The 24,085-nt window shown below is 43.2% G+C and overlaps 1 protein-coding gene across 1 annotated transcript in view; it reads left to right on the plus strand.

Annotated features, from left to right (window-relative positions):
* Positions 1–358: 358 nt before the first annotated feature.
* Positions 359–24,085, plus strand: part of ATP6AP1 (ATPase H+ transporting accessory protein 1) — a 68,169-nt gene continuing 44,442 nt past the window's right edge. Inside the window, exons 1-3 of the mRNA XM_086940290.1 lie at positions 359–569; positions 10,432–10,558; positions 23,318–23,392. Coding sequence (XP_086796416.1) covers positions 469–569; positions 10,432–10,558; positions 23,318–23,392 — 303 coding nt within the window. The 5' untranslated portion in view covers positions 359–468. The remainder of the gene's footprint in view (positions 570–10,431; positions 10,559–23,317; positions 23,393–24,085) is intronic.

Below are 24,085 nucleotides of genomic sequence, written 5' to 3' on the forward strand. Positions count from 1 at the left end.
TGACCTACCCCAAAGGAGATGAAAGACTTTTACATTGAACCAAAAGAATACAAGACCGTGTTATTAATTAAATACTTTGTGTAAACAAGGAGAAAAGGAGCCTGAGCCCATGTGCGTGCGCCTCACTCGAAACGAATGAGACTTTAAAGTTATTACTTGTGTGGATTGTTTGTGCACCAGAGTATTTCACATTAGATTTAAGTTGTGACGTCTTCCTTTCGAGTGCACATATTGTCCCGCATTGGTTTGAACAAGTGTTAGGAAGGCGGGCTGTTACTCCCTTTACCAATCAGCGGCAGCCTTCTCTTCCGGGTTCTCCTCCCTCCGGAAGCCCTCGTTTCCGACGGATCCTGGATTGACACTTCAGCGATAGCCAATAGCGGCAGTGGATGTCACGTGACGCGAAGCCTCGCGCCCGGGTCAGGTGACGGCACGCAGACCCTGTTTCCTGCTGAGTGTCAGTCCAAGATGGAGGGGCTGCGGCTGGTGCTGATGCTGCTGATGGCGGGGTGCGCACGGCTCGGCAGGGCCTCGCAGCACGTCCCGCTGCTGCTCTGGTCCAGCGACGGGTAAGAGCCGGGGATGACAGGGACTGACAGTGAGGGGGCTGGGTGTCGGCAAGGGGAGGTGTCAAGAGAGAGAGCTGGGGGAAGAGAGAGATGGAGATGGAGGTGGAGGTGGGAGTGGGAGCTTGAAGCAAGGGATGACGGTATAGGGAGACGGCAGAGAGAGCTGGAGGAAGGCGAGGGGGCTGGGGCAGGAAAGGTCAGGTTGGGGCAGGTGAGAGACATAGCTCCCAGTAGGTAAGGGTTAGCTGGGGAGGTTGGAGAGTGATCTTGAAGGAGGGGGCGTCGGTATGGTGGAGATGGCAGAGCTGGAGAGAGGGGTCAAGAGGGAGGTGGGGGTGAGCTAAGGAGTGGGAGAGTGAGCTTGAGGTAGGGGAATTGTCAGGTTGTGGAAGGTGACAGAGCTAGTCCTTCCCTACTCGAAGCTATGTGGGATGGTTAGAGAGTGATCTTGAATGAGGGAGAGATGGCAGACCTGAAGACGGGAGACGGGGATCAAGAGGGAGGTGGGAGTGAGCTAAGGGGTGGGAGAGGGAGCTTGAGGGAGGGGGATTGGCAGGTTGTGGAAGGTGACAGAGCTAGTCCTTCCCTACTCGAAGCTATGTGGGATGGTGAGAGAGTGATCTTGAACGAGGGAGAGATGGCTGTCCTGGAGACGGGGATCAAGAGGGAGGTGGGAGTGCGCTAAGGGGTGGGAGAGGGAGCTTGAGGGAGGGGGATTGGCAGGTTGTGGCAGGTGACCGAGCTACTCGAAGCTATCTGGGGTGGTTAGAGAGTGATCTTGAATGAGGGAGAGATGGCAGACCTGAAGACGGGAGAGAGAGGGATCAAGAGGGAGGTGGGAGTGAGCTAAGGGTTGGGAGAGTGAGCTTGAGGGGGGGGGGATTGGCAGGTTGTGGCAGGTGACAGAGCTACTCCAAGCTATCTGGGGTGGTTAGAGAGTGATCTTGAATGAGGGAGAGATGGCAGACCTGAAGACGGGAGAGAGAGGGATCAAGAGGGAGGTGGGAGTGAGCTATGGGGTGGGAGAGTGAGCTTGAGGGAGTGGAGGTGGCATAGATAGCTCCCAGTAGGTACGAGCTAGCTGGGGATGCTGGAGAATGACCTTGAAGGCGGGAGTGTCAGTATGGGTAGATGGCAGAGCTGGAAACGGGAGAGCGCTGGGGAAGGTAAGAATGCTGGGGAGGTGGGAGAATGAGCTTGAGGGAGGGGAAGTTTCAGCTGAGTGCGGGAAAATGAGTTTGAGGTGGGAAAGAGAGCAGGGGCACAAAAGGGTTCCGGCATAGAGAAAACTCTAGGAGATGAGATATTATGGGGAATTTGCACCGCTGGGGTTGCGTGTTGGATTAGGGAGATATAGCTGTTTGTGGTAGCATTGTGGCAGTGAGCTGTGGTGGGAATTAGAGATTTGTTTAATCTATTAAGCAAAGTAGCGCTGTCCAGTCTACAGGTATCTTCAGAACGTACGTGGTCATAAAAGAAACAACATACATAGTACTAAACACAACAATGCCACAGGACTGATGGAAATTGCAAATGCAATATTAGTGAGTTAAGAAAAGGGTGCAAAGGATGTGGTGACATCTGCAGGCATGGTGGAGTGGCAGCTGCTGGCATGGTTGAAGTGATGGAGATGGTGAAAGCGAGTGGCAAACCGTGACGTCAATAGATACAATCTTGTTTGCATTTGTAGTGTTTTACAGCCTCTTGCTCAAAATAATTCAAGCATCTAATCTCCTAAGAGCAGCTGAAAGCAGCAAATTGATTCGCAGTTCCCACACTGGACTAAACTATTGTTATTCTAGCAAGCACTACAAAACACTGCTTCATTCTCGGTCAGACTAGCCAACAGCACAAACATTATTCAGCCACACCAACCCTCCTGGTCCTTACAGATGACCTCTTACTAATGAAATCTGCTGACTTGGCCCTGGTGCAATATCCTGATAGCGTGATAGAAGTGAGGGCGGTTTCTTTCAGTTTCAGGTTAGACTAACACAAATCTCTTACTCAACAGGCCAGCAGCGCTGCTTTATTTCGATTCTCATCCAGGCTGCAATCTACCTGAATGGGCCTTTTAACACCTTAATGCCAGTGCCATCAAGGAAACAGTCACTCACCTTATAATTTCAGATGGGCTTGAGTTAAGCTATTTATGGGGAAGGTTTTCGAATATTCCGAGCTGTATACAGAGATAAATGAGAGTGCATGTGTTTTTTAGTTCCCTCACTCATGTGCTGCTTCACCCCTCAAATATTCTACTCTATACCCCTCCCAGCTTATTTATAAAAGCACAGCAACAGGGATATGTTTGCTGGGGCATGCCTAAAGAGCAAACTTTAAGGGTTGGTTTTGTTTATTCTTCTGTAATATGAATGAAAACACAAGCTTTAGCATACGAAGATTTGATGGTGCTGGGGAAGGGCCATCTGCTTTACTCACTCAACTGGCATCCGAGGCAGTAGGTGTGCTTCGCATGAAACTTCTCTTGGAGGCCCATAACTGTGCTCCCTGGGCCACTGCGGAAGACTAAATGGCAGAATCCCACTAAAAAGTAAATTAGTATTTGGCATGCGTTTGCCTTTACATTCAGGCACTTCTTTATTCTTTCTAAATTCCTTTGTTTCCTGAGTAAAAAGTATTTGAAAAATAATCCAATGCATGTATAAAGATTCAAAACATTAAATGTACAGCTTTGAGAGGTCATAAGATGTTCTCGCTTTTCCTCTGAGATATATTTAATTGAAACTTTTTGAAGCCATGCTTTGGAGACAAACATTGGGAAAGGCCAATAGCTCGACGCTCACATTATAAATACGAGACCTATTGGCTTTGCCAATGCTTGTTTAAATATAAGTAAGTCTTCATATCATTTTTTCTCCTCTGAATTTAGAGGCAGGGACTTAACTTTGATAGCTGACTTCGGTGAAAGATATTTTAAAGTAATTTAATTTTGTTAGTTTTGACTTTTCTTGATTTAGTCCCAAAATGTGTTTTGTGTCCAAAGAGCAATCCTTGTATTTGGATTTTGCCAAACTCTTGTCCTGCATTGTTGATCAGTCCAAACCGTGGGTGCTTTGTTCATCATTTCCTGATTTTCTGATTTTTGGTGCATTAAAGTTGATTCATTGTAATACTTATGAGAAGTGTACTCAGCGGGAGGAGCTTTCTTCTAGTATTGAGGTCGTCATGCAGCTCCTTCCTTCCTTATTTTTGTGTTTGATCACCTGAGCATGTCCAATCCTCCCTTAATGTTGTTTTTACCCACCACCCTATTTGAGTTGTCACACCTCCTTCTTTCTCATGCCTAGTGTGGTCCTTCGCCGTTGTTTCTCCGCCTAGGGTAAGGTGGGCCTGACACCGCAATTCTTCTGTTAGGATTCTGGTAGGCCTCTCAGACCACTCAGTTTAGATGTGACTTAGGAAAACCTGCCTCTGTTCTCCTAACCAGATTCCTATACTCTAGTCACCGCTGTCCACCTTCTTAATACCAACAAGGATATCTCACACTACACACCAGTGTTTGGTGGGTTGAAGTTCTTCAGCCATGTTCTACACATACACATGGACATTTCATATAACACCAGAGTTAGGGGGTCATTATGATCGCGGACGGACTTGAGTCCGTCCGCGACCATAGAGGAGGAGGGAACCTCCGCATGGCCTGCGGAGTTCCCTCCTGTGCAATTAGGATGTGACCGCCACCCTAGCGGTCAAATTCTCTATTTTTTACATTGCGGCGGGTGCTGCTTCAAGCAGCACCCGCCGCAATGTTAAGAATGAAAGCTGTGCATTTGCATGCACAAAGCGGCAGGCACCGCGCGGTGCCTGCCGCTCTGTGCACACAAATGCAGTGGGGTACCATAGGTACCCCCCATGTGCACCCCCACCCCCCCTGCACCCCTGGGTGCCCGCAACGGGCCCCCAAACAAGAATCCGTATGCCTTTGCACGGCGGACATGCCGCCGTGTAAAGGCATTGAAATTCAGACATCCTAATATGGCTGGCGGTGTCTGAGAGACACCGCCACCATATTAGGCCTTTTCCGCCGCGGTTGTAAGTCAACGCGGCGGAAAAGCAGGGGACCTAAACCAGGACCAACCGGCCATCCTAATGTGGCGGTGGGTCTTTGGTGGGTCCACAGAGGATTTTCCGCATCTGCCGGGCCGGCGGTGGCTTCCGCCGGCCCGGAGGATGCGGAAAATCCTCCATCATAATGTGCCCCTTAGTCTGGATAACCTGTCTTTAGATTAAACATCAGCCTTGAAAGTGGGAAATAATGCAGGCTATGTGGCCTAGTCTGTCAGGAGTATATCTAGGAGTCCAATCCTTTTTTCATTATTGCGTGAAATATTCACATTGACTGGCTCAGTGTTGTGTGCACGAGTTCATCACACTCCACGACTCGGCGCTGTCCCATGTTTACAAAAATAAAGCAATAATTCCATCTGAAGTATATCAATTTTCTTAATAATTTTCTGCTGAGATGCAGGAAGCATTTCATAGAGCTCTACTCTTCTATTTGTCCATTATTCATTTTGAGGAGCATTTGCTACTTCTGTATTATGGGGCTAATATCCCATTCAGAGTCCGAAGTTAGACGGTTCTTAAACTCTCCCACAGTGGTGCAGCAGTTCATGAAGAAAAGTTGATGGCCATCTCCGAATGAATGCCCAATGGCGGAAAAGAGCAGTTGTTTGTCACAGCCCGTAGCCTCCATCCTCTCCTCACTGGTCAAGTTAATAATCAAAGGCTATGGTTAGGAAACAGCGAAAAAATGTCCACACCTAATTCCAACTGTCAGGCTTGCGCAGCCTAAGATAAATATCCATCTGAGATACTTTGTTGCTTGTGCTTCTCTTTAAAAAAAAAAACAAAACAAAATCCCATTGTTTATTTTATGAATGTAAAATTCATACAAATTGTTGAACTAGCTCAGTCTATGTAAGACCCTGCAATATCCATTATCCACATGCTAGAAGGTTTTCTTCAAAATTGATTTGTTTGCAATTGATCTGTTTCATGATTAGAAGAATTTTATTTTCAGTTCTTCAGTTTGAACTTAAGAAAAGTCAACAACACCTGACTACATATGCACATGTGGATCCTGTGTAGGTGGAACTGTTAAAAAAATATATTCCTGAGCAGATACCTTTGATTTCTGTGACATGACCTTATGTGGTAGTATCTTCTAAGGTACCAAATTTGTTACATTTTTTAAATATTGAAAAAAAACTTCTTTGTCCTGTCCTCCCTTAGCTTCCAACCTCTACCTCTTAGAAAAAGATGCTCTTTTGTGTCCTGCTTCTGGGCACAGCTGAACATGTGCCCCTTCTTTGACGTACTTACTGCTGATTGCAGGCATAAATACAGTCCGCTTCATTGTGCGCGGAATGATTCATCGAGCCCTGAGACCAGTGTTTGTACCCATGTGATGCTACTAGTCTCTCATCCTGGATGTACTGTGAGGAACTCGAACCTAAGTTTCCTGCATGAGTGGAAAGTGAGTGCTTAAATTCCTTTGGTCTGCATACCATATTTTCCTATTGATGGCACTTTACTGTGCTATGAATGTGGAAGTGAGATTTTACGACTTTTTTTTCCCCTTCTGCATACAGGAATAAAAAGCAGAACTATTGTAGCAGTCAACCCGTGACTTTCATTGCCTTTGCATGTTTCGGTGCATTTTGTTTGCCCTAGCGGCACAGATCGTCGGATTTTGACCGATTTTATCCCTCAATGGCATCTCATGTCGTCAAATTGCAAAAACCTATTGTCTGTGTGGTCAGTGGTTGGATTCCGTGGTGTAGATAATGTCTGCTAGAGAACAGTAATGAGGGCAATGGATTCCTGAGCTATCCCCCAGAATGATAAAACTGCCAGTCGTCTCATGGAAAAACAACTGTAGTACCTCCCAAATGACCCAAGCCAATGCTTTTTAACATTCTTATAACCAAGCAGAACTCTGCGTGGGAAAGAGAATTATCATCCTTTTTCATACTCTGGTCTATCTTCTAACAGAAATAATTTCCCCCCACATTTGCTATGGTAGCGTTGGGAATAGTAAGCGCTCTTCTCTCAGGATTAAGTGGCAGAAGCATGTTCACCCCTACATTTTCTGTGGCACATTTGTGAATAGTAAACACTTCTCCCAGGATTCAGGGAAGGAAGCATGTCCACCCCTACATTTTCTCCGGTAGCGTTTTGAATACTAAACAAGATTCAATAGAGGAAGCATGTCCCCCGCCACCCCCCCCCCCCCCTACGTTTTCTGTGGTAGAGTTGTGAAGAGTAAAAACGTCTCCTAGGATTCAGTGACGGAAGCATGTCCACCCCTACATTTTCTGTGGTAGAGTATTGAAAACTAAACAGGAGTCAGTGAAAAAATCATGTCCACCTCTACATTTTCAGTGGTAGCATTGTAAATACTAAACCAACATTCGATAGAGGAAGCATGTTCACCCCTACGTTTTCTGTGGTAGAGTTGTGAATAGAAAACACTTCTCCTGCGATTCAGTGACGGAAGCATGTCCACCCCTACATTTTCTGTGGTATCATTGTAAATACTAAACAAGAGTCAATAGAAGAAGCATGTTCACCCCTACGTTTTCTGTTGCAGAGTTGTGAATAGTAAAAACGTCTCCTAGGATTCAGGGGCGGAAGCTTGTCCACCCCTACATTTTCTGTGGTAGAGTATTGAATACAGGATTCAGTGAAGAAAGCATGTCCCCCCCGTCCCCCCCACTTTTTCCGTGGTAGAATTGTGACTAGTAAAAACATCTCCTAGGATTCAGTCACGGACACCTGTCCACCCTTATTGTCTGTGGTAGGGTTGTGAATCGTAAACAAGATTCAATAGAGGAAGCATGTCCACCCTTATTTTCAGTTGTAGGGTTGTGAATCGTAAACAAGATTCAATAGAGGAAGCATGTCCACCCTTATTTTCAGTTGTAGGGTTGTGAATCGTAAACAAGATTCAATAGAGGAAGAATGTCCACCCTTATTTTCTGTGGTAGGGTTGTGAATCGTAAACCAGATTCAATAGAGGAAGCATGTCCACCCTTATTTTCAGTGGTAGGGTTGTGAATCGTAAACAAGATTCAATAGAGGAAGCATGTCCACCCTTATTTTCTGTGGTAGGGTTGTGAATCGTAAACAAGATTCAATAGAGGAAGCATGTCCACCCTTATTTTCTGTGGTAGGGTTGTGAATCGTAAACAAGATTCAATAGAGGAAGCATGTCCGCCCTTATTTTCTGTGGTAGGGTTGTGAATCGTAAACCAGATTCAATAGAGGAAGCATGTCCGCCCTTATTTTCTGTGGTAGGGTTGTGAATCGTAAACAAGATTCACTAGAGGAAGCATGTCCGCCCTTATTTTCAGTGGTAGGGTTGTGAATCGTAAACAAGATTCAATAGAGGAAGCATGTCCGCCCTTATTTTCTGTGGTAGGGTTGTGAATCGTAAACAAGATTCAATAGAGGAAGCATGTCCACCCTTATTTTCTGTGGTAAGGTTGTGAATCGTAAACAAGATTCAATAGAGGAAGCATGTCCACCCTTATTTTCAGTGGTAGGGTTGTGAATCGTAAACAAGATTCAATAGAGGAAGCATGTCCACCCTTATTTTTAGTGGTAGGGTTGTGAATCGTAAACAAGATTCAATAGAGGAAGCATGTCCACCCTTATTTTCAGTGGTAGGGTTGTGAATCGTAAACAAGATTCAATAGAGGAAGCATGTCCACCCTTATTTTCTGTGGTAGGGTTGTGAATCGTAAACAAGATTCAATAGAGGAAGCATGTCCACCCTTATTTTCTGTGGTAGGGTTGTGAATCGTAAACCAGATTCAATAGAGGAAGCATGTCCACCCTTATTTTCTGTGGTAGGGTGTGAATCGTAAACCAGATTCAATAGAGGAGGCATGTCCACCCTTATTTTCTGTGGTAGGGTTGTGAATCGTAAACCAGATTCAATAGAGGAAGCATGTCCACCCTTATTTTCTTTGGTAGGGTTGTGAATCGTAAACCAGATTCAATAGAGGAAGCATGTCCACCCTTATTTTCTTTGGTAGGGTTGTGAATCGTAAACCAGATTCAATAGAGGAAGCATGTCCACCCTTATTTTCAGTGGTAGGGTTGTGAATCGTAAACAAGATTCAATAGAGGAAGCATGTCCACCCTTATTTTCAGTGGTAGGGTTGTGAATCGTAAACAAGATTCAATAGAGGAAGCATGTCCACCCTTATTTTCTGTGGTAGGGTTGTGAATCGTAAACAAGATTCAATAGAGGAAGCATGTCCACCCTTATTTTCTGTGGTAGGGTTGTGAATCGTAAACCAGATTCAATAGAGGAAGCATGTCCACCCTTATTTTCTGTGGTAGGGTTGTGAATCGTAAACCAGATTCAATAGAGGAGGCATGTCCACCCTTATTTTCTGTGGTAGGGTTGTGAATCGTAAACCAGATTCAATAGAGGAAGCATGTCCACCCTTATTTTCTTTGGTAGGGTTGTGAATCGTAAACCAGATTCAATAGAGGAAGCATGTCCACCCTTATTTTCTTTGGTAGGGTTGTGAATCGTAAACAAGATTCAATAGAGGAAGCATGTTCGCCATCATTTTCTGTGGTAGGGTTGTGAATCGTAAACCAGATTCAATAGAGGAAGCATGTCCACCCTTATTTTCTTTGGTAGGGTTGTGAATCGTAAACCAGGTTCAATAGAGGAAGCATGTCAACCCTACATTTTCTGTAATTGTTGTGAGTTAAACCCTTCTGACTAGATTCAATGAGGGATATGATAAGCACTCGGGTGAAGTTTGCGGGAGGCTAGAGTGGCTTGGTTGGCACATAGTATTTAACATCTTTCCCCTCCCTTCTGTCGAGGTCTCATTTGCAGTCGCGTAGCAGTGGCAACAAGATATTTCAGATGCTTTGTGTACATGGCTTGGCTTAACTTTAGAAGATGTCTAATGCTATTACACAGTGTGCATGTTCCTTTGTTACAGCCATCCTACTCTGCTGTTAAACGCCAAATCATATAACTCACATTATTATTATTGCATTGTTAATGAGAGAATGTGTTTCATGCAAGGAGTGAAGTTGCATTTTTTTTTTGCGAACCAGAATCTAACCCCTCTCCAGATAATAAAGTGATTTGTCTATGACTGGAAACTCCTAATGCCACAACGCTTTTCTTGTGACTACAAAGGGGCCCTGGAGGACAGAGGTGTCACAACAATCTTTAAGTGGAAAACATGAAAGCGAAGCAAGAGCAGTTTCACTAACCTATGTAGTGCAGAATTTCATGCACGAGCTGCCAAATATTGCTTGTTCTGGCAGCACAATCCGCCGCATAATGGAATATGCCTTTATTTGGCACAGCTGCCGGCACCCTGTGCACTCTAGTACTTGTATTGCTTGATATTCTCAGTATAAAACCTTTAAAGCAGAGTGTGGTGGGGTCCGTGGTAGGTGGAGAGCAGAGGAGCAAGCTGCTCTACAGTCCTTATTAAATCCTCAAATAATCAGGCATTTGTAAAGGCAATCACTCTTCAGTAAAAAGTACTGGACAAACTCCTATGTGCTTCTCAGCAGCTTTCAGAGAAGAGTATTCATACCTTTTCAGGATGAAGGTGCTGGGTAGCTGTCCTTCTCATCACTTTGGGTCAGTATCATCCAGGAAACAGAGTGCAGAACCCGAGGCTCAGACAGCCCTGTTCTATTAAAGTATTGCAGGGTCTGGGGACGCACTCCTCAGCATAGTGTTCTTAATTCTACTGTAAAGGGGTGGCTGCATGATGTGGTGTACAGCAGCAATCCCCGAGCCGTGCTTTTGTTTCTTGATGTACTATCTCGTTCTTCATTGCAGGTCCCTGTGGAACTCCGCCAGTGATTCACATGAAGGGCATGTGACAACGGACTCGCAGTTGAATTCCTTCCTGGATCCAGCCCTGACGAGCGGCCCCAAGAACGTCTTGCTCTTTCTCCAGGAGAAGGTAATGGCTGAACGACCTTTGGTGTCTGCCTTCCAAAATGATTACTTGTGTTTTGTTATGCCCTTCATATGTCTTGTAGCCTGACATAGAGGATCCTCCGAGTGCATTGCCAGAATCCTCAGACTTTTCCCCTTCGCCGCTGTAGTTGGCTCGCACTGTAGGCTTCGCGATGGTGCTTACAATACTGAATATGGTATTTGTGTCTTTGGGTAACGCCACTACTCTTTCATGTAGCAACTGTGAGTAATAGAACTGTCTTCATGCCTCCACTTTTTTCTTCTCAACACTTGGTTGCGTTTTCCACTGCCCAGAATTAGTTTACTGTTTCCTGCTTGCCCTTTTTCGTGTGGTCCAATCCCTGTGCTCAGCTCATATGTTCACTCTAGATTTGATTTTGGGGGTTCCTCTGACAAACCTGGAAGCTCTGAAGTCTGTACTCCAGGTCCAGGAGGAAGGGTTCAACTGAAATCTTAGATTCTGTAGACGCAGTGGGGTTGTATTACAGCAGCGAGCTGGAATATCTCCGGCTGTGAATTTTTCAAGGATATCCTCACTTGTGTAGATGTGTGAGCAGCGAGTCCTTCAGACACTTTTGATTAGCTCTAGATATATTACAAGTGATAACCGCATGTTAGATTTATACAAAAACATAGAAAAAGGTTGTTACCGAAACTCGTCTGTTGTGATGTGCGAGTTTGCTGTTTAATAAATTAACAGAAACGGCCCCTTGAGTGCTGTCTTCCTTGATGAAAGTTGGAGGAGAGTTGAAGCCGTAATTGCAATGCAGGAGCACCCCCGCATGTAAGAAGCACCCGCCTGCGAGTCAGCTGGTTTACATCTTTCTGAGCTGGCCGTCGACAAATGGTCTGGGTCCCCCCTAGCTCCGCTGAGATGCCGCCACTGGGAGTCGGAGTTCCGCAGGGTTCTGTGTTGAGCCCGACTCTTTTTAACATCTTTATGACCCCTTTGGCGGCACTGGCGGAGTCTTTTGGGGGCCAGATCGTTTCCTACGCCGATGACACCCAGCTTCTCTTCACGTGTAGGAAAGGTGAGGACTTCGATGGAGAGAGCATCCAGAATTGTCTCGGGCGGTTTTCAACTGGTTTCAGCAGAACAGCCTTAAATGTAACTCTGACAAGTCGGAGGTGCTGTTCTTTGGCTGTACCTCAGACCCTGATTGGCAGGCATGGTGGCCGACTGATATGTTTCCTCCAGCTCAGGCATCCCAGGTGGCAAAACACCTGGGAGTTAAGATCGATAATAGTCTGACGATGAGATCTCAGATCCTCGGCCTCATGGGCACATGTTTTGGTATTCTTAGGATGCTCCAGAAGTTTCTCCCTCTGCTCACTGAAGAGCATAGGAAGATCACGTCGCAAGCTCTGATTGGCTCCAGATTGGATTATGCCAACGTTCTCTATTTGGGTCTCCCGGATTATCTTGTGCAGCGACTACAGGTCGTGCAGAATTCTGCGGCGCGTGCCATTTTTGGCCTCCGCAGGCGAGCCCGAGTGTCCGGCCTTTTACAGTCACTCCATTTGCTGCCTATCCGGAAGCGGATAGTTTTTAAGGCGCTGACCCTGGCCCATAAAGCGCTCTTCGGTTTGGGAGCAAAATATCACCAACGCAGGCTTGTTTATCGCCCTACCAGAGCTCTGCGTTCTGAATCTTAGTCTCTTGCGGTGGTCCCCCGAGTTAGGAAGGCCCGAATTGGAGGGTGCTCCTTTAGTCTGAGGGAGCCCCAGCTTTGGAACACTCTGCCACTGGCCTTACGCAGTACCTCTAATCTGCTGTCTTTTAGGAAAGGTTAAAAACTTGGCTTTTTACCCTCTAGTTATATTATCTTGCTGTTTCTGAATGTCTTCTTCTGTTATGTTTTCCTTTTATGAGCTGCCAATATAAAGCGCCGGGACACTCCGTAGGAGTAGCTGTGTGCTATAGAAATTAAATTTAACATAACATAACACCGTTGGTACTCGGGAGCTGATATAGATATATTAATTGGATGTTATGCAGTATGCAGTTGTCTGGCTTTAAAGGCAACGCTGGGAAATAGGGCAAGTTATCAGTTTCTTTTTGGAATGTTATCTATAATGAGGTGTAGCATTGCAACACAGTGTTTGTGTCTCATGGCTGGTCATAGTGCTTCAAGTTGCTGGTGACGAATGATTTGAAGAGTAGACCGTGAAATGCAGGTAGATTTTGCTGGGTTTGTGTTTGATTTTTGGATGTCCGATTGTATTGGTCAGCGTGTTGCTGGGTTGGAGAATTGGGTGATCGGGAGACACAACAGGGCTTTCTTACTTGGTGTGTTGATTAGAGGATGCTTTGTGATAGGGTATGTGTGCCCATTTTCTGAACGGTTATTAAGGGTCAGAGATGGTTTTGTTATGATAGTTGAGCATTAGATTAACACTGATGTGACTAGGAGAAAAAGGCAATTGGTCTCATTTGTGAACGTTGGAGCCATTGACATTATAATTGACAATGTATTTTTTTTCTTTTGCAGTGGGGGGATCATTTAGAAAATGCATGCTATAGCAAAAATAGGAAAATTCTGAAAAGAGTGGTTGCATAGGTTTCTAACCGTTCTACTCTGCTGGACACAAGGGAGTGGCAGACTTCAAGCCTTAGCAAAAGCAATAAAAGAAAATCCACAAAGCGGGGAAAGGGTGCAGTACTACAGGCTGTTACTAGGTGTTCCTCTAGACCTGTATTAGCCACAAAAGGTACTGCTCCCTGCAATCCTGAAGAATCCAATCAAAAGCACGCTGATGAGTGTAAAAAAAATTGTGATCCTCCTCAAATGTGAAATAATGTAACTTATCCGTGCATTAGCTCACTGGAGGCTGGAGTTCAGCGTTTTGATCTGCTTTCTGCCACACAAGGGCCACGCAGTATGAAAACGGAATTCTGATAGTTTGATGAGGATTGTGTCAGGAAAAGAATTGCTTACCGCAGTGTTTCCTGCCAAGCAAAAATAAAACAGGCTCTCCATTTATGCTCCCTTTTCTAGGGCTGCACGTTTAGGCATTAGTCCTTTTCTTCTGCTGTTGCAGTCTCTTGGCACTAAAGTAATATGGACGGGGTGTTCTACTGTGCCTGACACAAGGGAGTCTCGGACTCCCACCACTAGCATAAGCAAAAATAGAAAATACACATTCAGGGAAAGGATGCAGTATCACAGGTTGTTACTAAGTGTCCCTCTGGAGTTTTAAAGGGACCTCTATTAGCCACATAAGATACTGCACCCTGCAAACCTAAAGAATTCAATAAGAAGCACACCGATGATTAAAATGTCACGCAGTATAAAACAAAATACCGATACTGTATGGTGAGCATTGTGTCAGGAAAAGAGAAACGCTTACAACCGTGGTTCCCGGCAAGAGTTAATGATAGCCCAGGAAGATGCTGGCAAGCAAAGTCTTCCAATACGTCTCTCTTGATGCTAACTGGCAAGCTACCTGACTATGCTAATTGTATGCTCGAATAGGAGAGAAAGCACCCCCCCCCCCGTGGCTGAGCAGCCATCACACAGCTCAGCTTTGTTGCGGTGCAGCGAGGAGCGGGAGCAGACCCCTCGGTTGTATTAGTGTCTCGAAAACAATGTACCAGCCTGCACTGAGCAACACTGTGTGCGGGGACAGGTAGTGCACCTCATTGGTCGTATAGTGCCCCTGGGAACCTTCTGTGAGCCTTGAGCACTTCCTGTATAGAAGCGTTGCTGATATTTTTGGAAGCCTTGATTCACTACTCACTGTGATCGATTTATTTGTAATACAAATAGGTTTAGTGTCTGTGCACGTGGATTTCAGCCCCACTCGTTATGTGAAGTAACAGCATTTTCATTAAACAACGTATTGCTGAAGGAACTACGGTTTGCAGGGACTGGGAGGACATAAAAGTAGGGCAGGAGAGAGAGAGGGTGAAACAAACTGGGCGAGAGGTGGACGGGCGCTAACAGTGTAACATGAGCAAAGTGCGCGTGCGCTCTGCAAAATTAAAAAGTGCACAAAACCAAAGGATATATACCATGGATGCACTTTTGAGACTTTTTTTATAATTTGGCCTCTAATTAGGCCTTGCGTTTACCATGACACTTTTATGTTTAATAAAATTCTGTCTCTCTATCTCTCGGTCTATCAGTTAGCTTCACTGTGAGTGACAGTATTCTGTTCTTTTACAAGGAGCATAATGGCTCACAAAGTAGTTTTGTTAAGTGCCTGGAACTGTGTTGTAATGTACCTTTTACTTAATGCACTCACCTGGTCTACGCCTCTTTCATCGTTTTAACAAACTGCTGTGGCAATGTGTGCTTTTTGAGGCCAAAAACAATTTTTGCTTTTTCCAAAGCTTGTTAAAATGGTCAGGGCCCTGCAGCTCCCACAACGATACGGTTTTACAAAAACCATGCCAAAACAAGTCACACATTTACAAAACCAAAAGCCTGACCACCAATTACAGGCCTACTGGCTTTGCCAATGCTTGTTTATTTTTGTATCCCATAATCGTATTTAAACTGGTTGCTCTGATTTTCCATTATGAATATTTTTGGGAAGTAGAAGCATCCATCAACATGTTACTAAATGATGCTGAAAAGATATGGCACCTAAAATCGTACAGTAGTTTGGCAAAAAAGAAATTTCCTTTTGAAAGCAAATAATCTTCACTGTTGCTTTTAAGCTTCTACAAATATTTGCAATCAGAGAGCATTCTGGGAGCGTTATATATATATATATATAAAGTCCCAAGGGGGTTGCGGGTTCTTATTACCCCATCTTTTGATATTGAGTTGAAATTAATTAAATTCTACAAACTGAACAAAGTAAGTGAGACTGCTACTTCAATCATTGCGGAGAATCAACCGAGCATGCAATTTCAGGCCTCTGATGTTCCAGCCTTTAAAACTGTGTAAACACTGGCAGGGCATGCTGATGAATCCATCTTATTTGATAAAGAAGAAAGTGCCAGGACTCGATTTTAACAGACCAGAACTGGTTTATTCAGCTGGTGTGTGCCTTCTATTATTTATTTAAAGAAGGTATGCATTTGTCATAAATCATGCATTTCAACAATTTTCAAATTTCACAATATACAGAGGCTGAAAATATCCCTTTTACTGGGGATGCAAGTAAACGCAATGTTTCGAACATTTCAATACATTTCAAAACAATGTGTCAAACAAGAATAAATGAAAAATAATTCATAAACGATTACACTTTCATCATTTTTTTCTTAAAACAGGCATTAAATCCTATACACCAAAACTTGTTCAGGTACATTCATTATTGTGTCGCAGTGTTGTGTGCCTACAGCCAGATGGCCGACGCGTTTCCAAACCCTTCTGTTATTCTAATGGGTTCTTCCTCAGGGCCGGGCTGTGTACCTATGGTGTGAAATTGGGGACATTTAATATCTCCTATTTTCCTAAGTTGTTTGCTTAGCTTCATATATAGGCTGAGCCTATAAAATTTTACCTTGTGTTACGGATTTATTGGCTGCTGCTTTCAAGCGCGGGTTATCAGGAGGCCTTGACTTTTCACCATTACCTAGATGTGGTTAAGGATGGGTGAATTTAGTGAATGTATTCATTTTCACATTTCTTTTTGCAAAAAGGTATCTCTGTGAGGGCTGCGCTAACACTTACTTGTTATCTGTTCAGTTACTCTCTCAAGGTGAAGTTGTTGATGAAATATATATCGTGTTCCGCGGTGACTCCGATCTGTGTGTTTAAAGATTCGGAATCAGGTTTAAAAGTAAAACTAGGAATGAAGCATTGGGTAGAGTTCTGTTTTTCTTTATCATTTTTGCCTACCTGCATGTAGCGCGGCTGGCGACCCAAGCTCTTCACGTAGGTTGAATGAGCATTGGCGTTTCTTAGTCAGGTTCTGTGAAAGGAATCAAGCCGGTATTGAAATTTACTTGGCATTGATTCTATTCTATTGCTGCGCTTTTAGGAGGACATTCGCGGTGCTTCCTTACCTCCGTTTTTGGGTCTCTCGCTGCGCTGGAGGTTCTATGCGGCCACTTCTCGCTCCGAGTGCTGCTGGTCTGATTTGGATTGAACACCAAACGGAACACGGTTTCCTGTTTAAATATGCAGCTAGGGATTGTGGGAGTTGTAGTTTTTACGGAAAAAGGGGTTTCAATGTGATTGTGTATTAAGTTTAGCGCAGCGCATTGGCTCAGTGCCTTTTAATGGATCATTCTGTGGTGGTGGTGGGGTTCACGTTGGACTCAGTAGTTCGTTCTTTGTAATTCCGACATCTCGTTCAAGCCATCCATCACGCAATTAAATTTTAGTATTAGATAAGCCTCTTTTTTTAATAGCATGGTATCAATGTTTCCCCCTCGCGGAGGAACCTTCATGGCTTGTAGTATTGTCCATTTGAAATCGTTTTCATTATGTTTCTGTTCGACAAAGTGCTGCACCATGGGTGCGGACAGTACTTTGTTCTTGATCCTAGATCTATGTTGGGATATTCGTTGATTTGCTTTTTGAGTGGTTTTTCCTATATACAATTTGGGACACGGGCACATGACTGCATATATTACATTTGATGTTTTGCAGTTCGAGAATTCTTTGTGTATCCATTTTGTTGCCTTGAATGAAAATTCTTCACCTTCAATTGTATTGGGGCACGAAGCACACGACCCACACTTGTGGTGGCCTGTTACAGGTGGTAGTTTCCACAGTGTGCGTAAGTCAGTTTTGGCTTTGCTTACTCCCAGATCGGCCCTTACAATCCGCTGGGCTATACTTCTGTTTTTCTTTAAGGCAAACAGAGATTGCTCCATCGGGACTTCTGAATTTTTAATCAGATGCCAATTCTTTAGAATGATCGATTTTAACTTGTTTGTGTATGGCCCGAAAGTGGTAACACATACCGGCCTCTCTAATGGTTTGATTTCTTTGTTGGTTCTCAATAACTCATCTCGTGGAGTGTGCCATGCCCTGGTAGTTGAATGTTTCAGTAATTTGTGGGGATAACCCCTACGCTGTAATTGATCACTCAATATTTGTGAATGGATCAAAAAGTCTTCTTTTCTAGAGCAGTTCCGTCTGATTCTCAGCATTTGTCCATACGGCAAGTTGGATTTCAGACTTTTGGGGTGGTAACTGGCATAGTGTAAAATTGTATTCTTATCAGTGTCTTTGCGATGTAAGGTCGTAGTCAATTCATTTTCATGAGGAAAAACCACAACATCTAGGAAAGTAAGCGATGTTCTGCTGAAGGTCATTGTAAATTTTATGTCTGGGTGTCTGGTATTGAGCCACTGATGGAACTGGGTGAGCGTTTCTTCTGACCCATTCCATTGGCACCAGATATCATCAATGAAACGATACCATTTAGTTATGTTTTGAAGGAATGGATTGTTCCGGTAGATGAAGCGCTCCTCATACAGGGCCATGAAGAGCACCGCCATTTCTGGGGCATAAAATGGTCAGGGCCCTGCAGCTCCCACAACGATACGGTTTTACAAAAACCATGCCAAAACAAGTCACACATTTACAAAACCAAAAGCCTGACCACCAATTACAGGCCTACTGGCTTTGCCAATGCTTGTTTATTTTTGTATCCCATAATCGTATTTAAACTGGTTGCACTGATTTTCCATTATGAATATTTTTGGGAAGTAGAAGCATCCATCAACATGTTACTAAATGATGCTGAAAAGATATGGCATCTAAAATCGTACAGTAGTTTGGCAAAAAAGAAATTTCCTACTTGCTTTTTTTAGTGAACATTTTATTTTGAAAGCAAATAATCTTCACTGTTGCTTTTAAGCTTCTACAAATATTTGCAATCAGAGAGCATTCTGGGAGCGTTATATATATATATAAAGTCCCAAGGGGGTTGCGGGTTCTTATTACCCCATCTTTTGATATTGAGTTGAAATTAATTAAATTCTACAAACTGAACAAAGTAAGTGAGACTGCTACTTCAATCATTGCGGAGAATCAACCGAGCATGCAATTTCAGGCCTCTGATGTTCCAGCCTTTAAAACTGTGTAAACACTGGCAGGGCATGCTGATGAATCCATCTTAAGCACGCAGGATGAACTCCAACAAATGGGCATTGCCAGTGCAAGTGCAGTACAAAGTCCTTTTCTCCCACCATAAACATTCATCCCTATGATTCCGAAGGATGCCATTGATATTTTTGGAGAATGTCATTGAAGATCTGAAGGTGCTTAACAGAACCATTGCTCAAAAGAACAAACACAGAAGTTATGCTGAACAGCAATACTCTCAACTTATGCGAAAGATCAGTGACAATATGAACATAAAAGTAAACAAAGCGGATAAGGGGGGGCGATATAGTGTTATGGCCCCGTGATGCCTATCTAAAGGAAGCCATGAGACACTTGAATGACCCCATGTGCTATAGAAAAGCTTTGTTTAATGAACTAAAAGTGGTAAAGGATCATGTGTTCAAGGAGTTAGCACAATGGAAGAGAGAAGGTTTAATCAGTAAAAACGAATACAATTTTCTTAAAACAGATCATCCTATTACCCCGACTTTGTACTTTATTCCAAAACTGCACAAACAAACAATCCCTGTGCCTGGCCGACCAATAATTTCAGCACAACGTGGGTTATTAGAATCCATGTCTAAGTATGTGGATTTCTTTCTCCATGAATATGTAGAAAGCCTTTCCTCTTACATTGGAGATACTGGCCACTTTCTAAGCAAGTTGAGAGAAGTTACCTGGAACAAGGATTACTATTTCGTAGTAATAGATATATGCTCATTATATATGAGTAATAATCACTTTGATGGTTTAAATGCTATATGTCAGTTTCTCTCAAGCAGAAGTGTGAGTTACAATCAGCACAACAAAATGTTGTTGAAAATGATAAAAATGTGTTTGACTAACAACTTTATTTAATAAGGAAGTGCACCAGCAATTGTAGGGTGTGGCTATGGGGGCATGCTTCTCCCCCAGCTATGAGTGTTTACACGTTGGTTGGTGGGAGAAGCTTGTCCTTGAGCATACATACGGAGACGTATTTTCCAACAATCTTATTAAGGGGTGGCGTTTTATTGATGACGTATGTGAGGTGTGGCAGGGATCTAAAGAGTCAGCACAAAGCTTTGTTGAAGAAATTAATAAAACAATTTGAATCTGGAATTTACGGCCACCATTAGCAATGAAAGAGCTGAGTTCCTGGATGTGGATATATATGTGGAAGACAATAACTTACATACCAAATTACACAGAAAGGCCACGGTTGGGAACTCAACATTACATGCTAGAAGTACCCATCCCAGACACCTTAATAAAAGCATCCCTTATGGGGAGTTTTTAAGAATTAAGAGGATTTGCAGCAATGAGAGTGACCTAGCCAACTGTTTAACTGACTCGGTGCAGAGATATATGGCGCGGGGATACAGAATGAGCGATTTAAAGACTGCTCTGGAAACCAAAAAATCAGTGGTTAGGCTTATAACTATTTTAGTTGTCAAGAGAAGCAGGTCAGAAAGATTATAAACAAAAATTGGTCTATTTTAAAATCTGATATCACTCTTGCCCCGAAATTAGATGTACTGCCTGCCATTACTTTCAGCAGGGCACCCTCCATGAGGGATGCTCTAGTAAGAACAAGTCCAGAATTATGTGAAACTGGACATTAGTTATCTAACAGAACAGGGGTTTATAAGTGCAGTGCTAGCAGGGCATGCAAATTTGGGGTAAACAAACAGGAATTTTTAGATGCTTTTTCCCACTACCCCTTGCAAAAATTAAAGGACTTGTCACATGTAAGTCTGACCATGCAATAAATGTAGTGGAATGTACGGGTCATCTTCAATACATAGGAAGCACTAAGCTTCAGGTTTTTAACCGTATTTTGCAGTATTTACACGCTATTGTAAATTCGGATTCTACTTATCCGGTTGCGCGTCACTTTAAATTAGTGCATCAGAATAACTTAAATGACCTCCGTTATATTGTAATTGACGCAGTCCTAAGATCAATAAAGGGTGGAAACAGAGAGAAAAAATTGCGTCAATTAGAGAGTCAGTACATTTTACGATTAGACACGAGAATGCCAAATGGCCTGAACACCGGGGAAGATCTGTACAATTCTTTAAACTTCAAACTAGAGACCCTTTTGCTGCTTATATTTGTAATGGAAAAAATGGGATGATAATAACTAATCTAATTCTTCTATATATGCTTTTTTTATGTGGGACCAATTATTTATTAGGATTTTAGCCTTAATTTTATCGCGGTTTACTAGATTTCTGGTTTTACTGGTGTTTATTCGGGGTCTGTGGGTATTGAGATCCGGTAATTGTTGTTCCTTTTCAGATAACAAAGTATATATATTTATATCATGGTTCAGTTTTGTCGTTGTGTATCTTATGGGATATCAAACCTTATTGGGTTTTGACACAGCGTCTTTTGCACATATGTATGTATAATTGATTTGCACTTTCTGTGCTCAAATTTTGCACATATGATTTATTGTGTACCTGTTCGTTCTTCTCATTGCAATATGATATCATGCTTTCTGGCACACGGCCATGATTCTGCATTAGCACTTTATATTGATGGTACTTGAATTCTAAGCATCTAATTCACCAATTTTATTTATAAATTAGTAAGTTACCTATGATTGTAATAGTTGACATGCATCTTTTTGCACTACAGGGTTAGTATGCACTTTTGTTTAATCTTATGACACAGAATTTTACACTATGCACTTTATTATATCAACAGACCTATGTGATTTTGAATGTTCAAAAGGTTGATACATTTTAATGCTAAACAGTATTTGGGCACTTGCCCTTTATTGCTGATGTGTATTAAGACCATACAATGTGATTTGAATGAGAATTATCCTATAGTTGTCTATTATATATAAAAAAAAACTATTACCCTGAGGGAAAAGTGTTTTCAATGGAAGTTGTATTTGAATATAGGATTCTCGTCCTCTATTTTCATGAATCAAGAGTCTGTTGTTTAGCTCTATGAACAAATATATATATATAACTAAACTTTGAAAACATGTGTACACGTTTATACTGGAACCACTGTCGGTAGTGCAGTCCGAGCTTCCAACATTTACTTTTAGTGCTTATCCTTATAATAAAGGCTTTGCATTAATGAACCATAAATACAAATTTGAACAGCATTACCTCATTACTTTAACTGTAGACCATGTCCTTCCTTGATCCATAATGTATTACTGTAAACTGGCAGCCAAAGGGTTTGTGCTGTAGGGGATTGGGCCTACTTGTCCGAAGGACAAAATACACATTAAACTTGTTGCCCTTGACCCCAAACAATATGTCCTGGGTGTCAGGCTATGGGAATTCCACATCCCTGTGTCCAAGTCCTCGATTCTTTGCTATCTTGATGGCACTTAGACTTGTACTCATCCCCTTAATCCAACAAGCGTAGACTAGCTTCACAGAGGTGAAGTGTATCCATAAAGAGGTCTCATGGTATGTGGTGAATGGTGTCATGTAGTGGGTATTTTAAAAGGAGAGCGTAGAATTTAGTTTTGCACCCTTCTGTCCCACGATTCAACCTCCAAAAAACCCATATCGTGCTAGCAGAAACTTTCTGGAATGGCAGAAATTGCACGCCTCCTTCTCTTTTCAAAGAGTGTTTAGGTCCCTACATGCCCAGCTTGCCTCGACCAGGCCAGACCCCTTGTCTTATTGTGCCTTCTCTTCCCCTCCTCCCGGCCCCTAACCTCTGACCATGGGTTCACAATTTCACAACAGCCTATGCCAGCTTCCTCTTTTCACTGTGACTGATCGTTGCTCACACATTTCCGGCAAGTTTTCTTTGTTTCCCTGTTAACGGAAATATCCACTTCTGTTAATCCTGAACACTATGAATCATTTTTATCATGACTAGGACACATAAGGAATATTTGTGTTACAGCAGCTGCGCTGCTTCACACCTTCCAGTGACTGAACCAACCCCCCCACCCCCCACCTCAATCAGCTCTGTCCCTATGTAACATCTGCTACATTCCAGGCTTCAGTGACATTTTATTTATGCCAGTGAAGTTTTTTAAGTTCCACAGTACACAGTTTTGTGAGTTAGTAGCTGGAGGCTTGTTTGCACAGAACCATGACTTTTATGCCAGTGGTGTTCTTGCTTATAGTCGCGCAAGATATTGAGAGTTCACATTTCGTTCTGAAAGTCTAATTTTTGTGACATTTTATTCGAAGTTTTCTACAAAAATTTCCTAATTTTGTACACCTCTCTACGCTATTCCACTGTACTCTATGCAAATACACCCTACACCCACTCACCACTACACTCTGCACCACTGCTTCTACTCTGAAAGGTACTCTATGCCACTCTACGCTTTTCCACTGAATTCTACACTGCATGTACTCGGCACAAATGCACTCTATGCCACTCTACTCCACGCTACTCTACACCCCTGCACTCTGCCACACTACTCCGCTCTATTACACCTAATACATGTCTGTAGTTTTAATGCTTTATTGTTATAAACATGATTACTTTTAATGACACTGGTAGCAGATGTTATTACCCTAGTTAATGATCAGGAACTATTTACTTGACCCCGTACTTCAGCCTTAAATCTCTCGGCGGCTGCTTGTGCCACAGCACCCTTGTATGAAGCAGTCGTCGCCTACAACTTGACAACCTCCGCTTGCATCCAGTGTAGAGGCCTTTGTTTGCATGCTTGCATTAATTCTGTGGTTTTGATATGCTGCTAGTCTAATACATAACCTGTTGCTTGCTTCCCTTTGCAGCTCAGCATTGAAGATTTCACAGCTTATGGCGGTGTATTTGGCAACAAACAGGACAGCGCTTTTCCAAATTTGGAGGTGAGGACACAATCTTCAATTTATAATCCATCTGGGGGCCCTGAGCCCTTCTTACCTCAATTTCTACTTTCTGCTTCGCTTGAGCCAAATTGAGATGGGTGGTTAGGTTCCCTCCTCCCTCCCCTGACAGCCAGTAGAGGGGCATTCTCTTTCTTGTTTGGGTGTAACTTGCAGTAGTGTTTATCTGCTGTATTTTGCTGTGGACCCACTGTTTGATGCTCTATAAATCTTTATGCAGTGGATTTGGGGATGTTTCCTGCCTAAAGAAGTCACAGCTAAAGGAATTGCCTGTGTTTAGGTCGAAGCGTACCAGATAGCACAGCGGTCTGGTTTGCTACAGACATCTTGGGACTATCCAGAAAGCTTCCCTTGGAATGCATTCCACTTTTGCCTACCATTGGCTTTGTGGTTTGTAATTCACATTTTCTGGCTTTGATTTAGGCTGTGCAGTGAGAGTTCGGCCACCCAAGGAGTAAAGCCTTTTCACATTACCTCCCCTTGTGTTCTTCCACCAGGGGAGGTAATGTGAAGGTATTTGCACAGAGTGCAAACAGGCCTGTAACTCTTGTTCTTGTCACATTTGCTGTATTCAAAGAACGAGGACAGATCTCATTCTCTGTCTTTGAGGGAGCTTGGTGTTTAATTTTCCTTTTCTGTCTTCAAAGTTAGAGGATTTATGTGACCATCTTGCTG

The sequence above is a fragment of the Lissotriton vulgaris genome, chromosome 10 (assembly GCF_964263255.1).
Source record: "Lissotriton vulgaris chromosome 10, aLisVul1.2, whole genome shotgun sequence".
Taxonomy (NCBI): Eukaryota; Metazoa; Chordata; class Amphibia; order Caudata; family Salamandridae; genus Lissotriton; species Lissotriton vulgaris.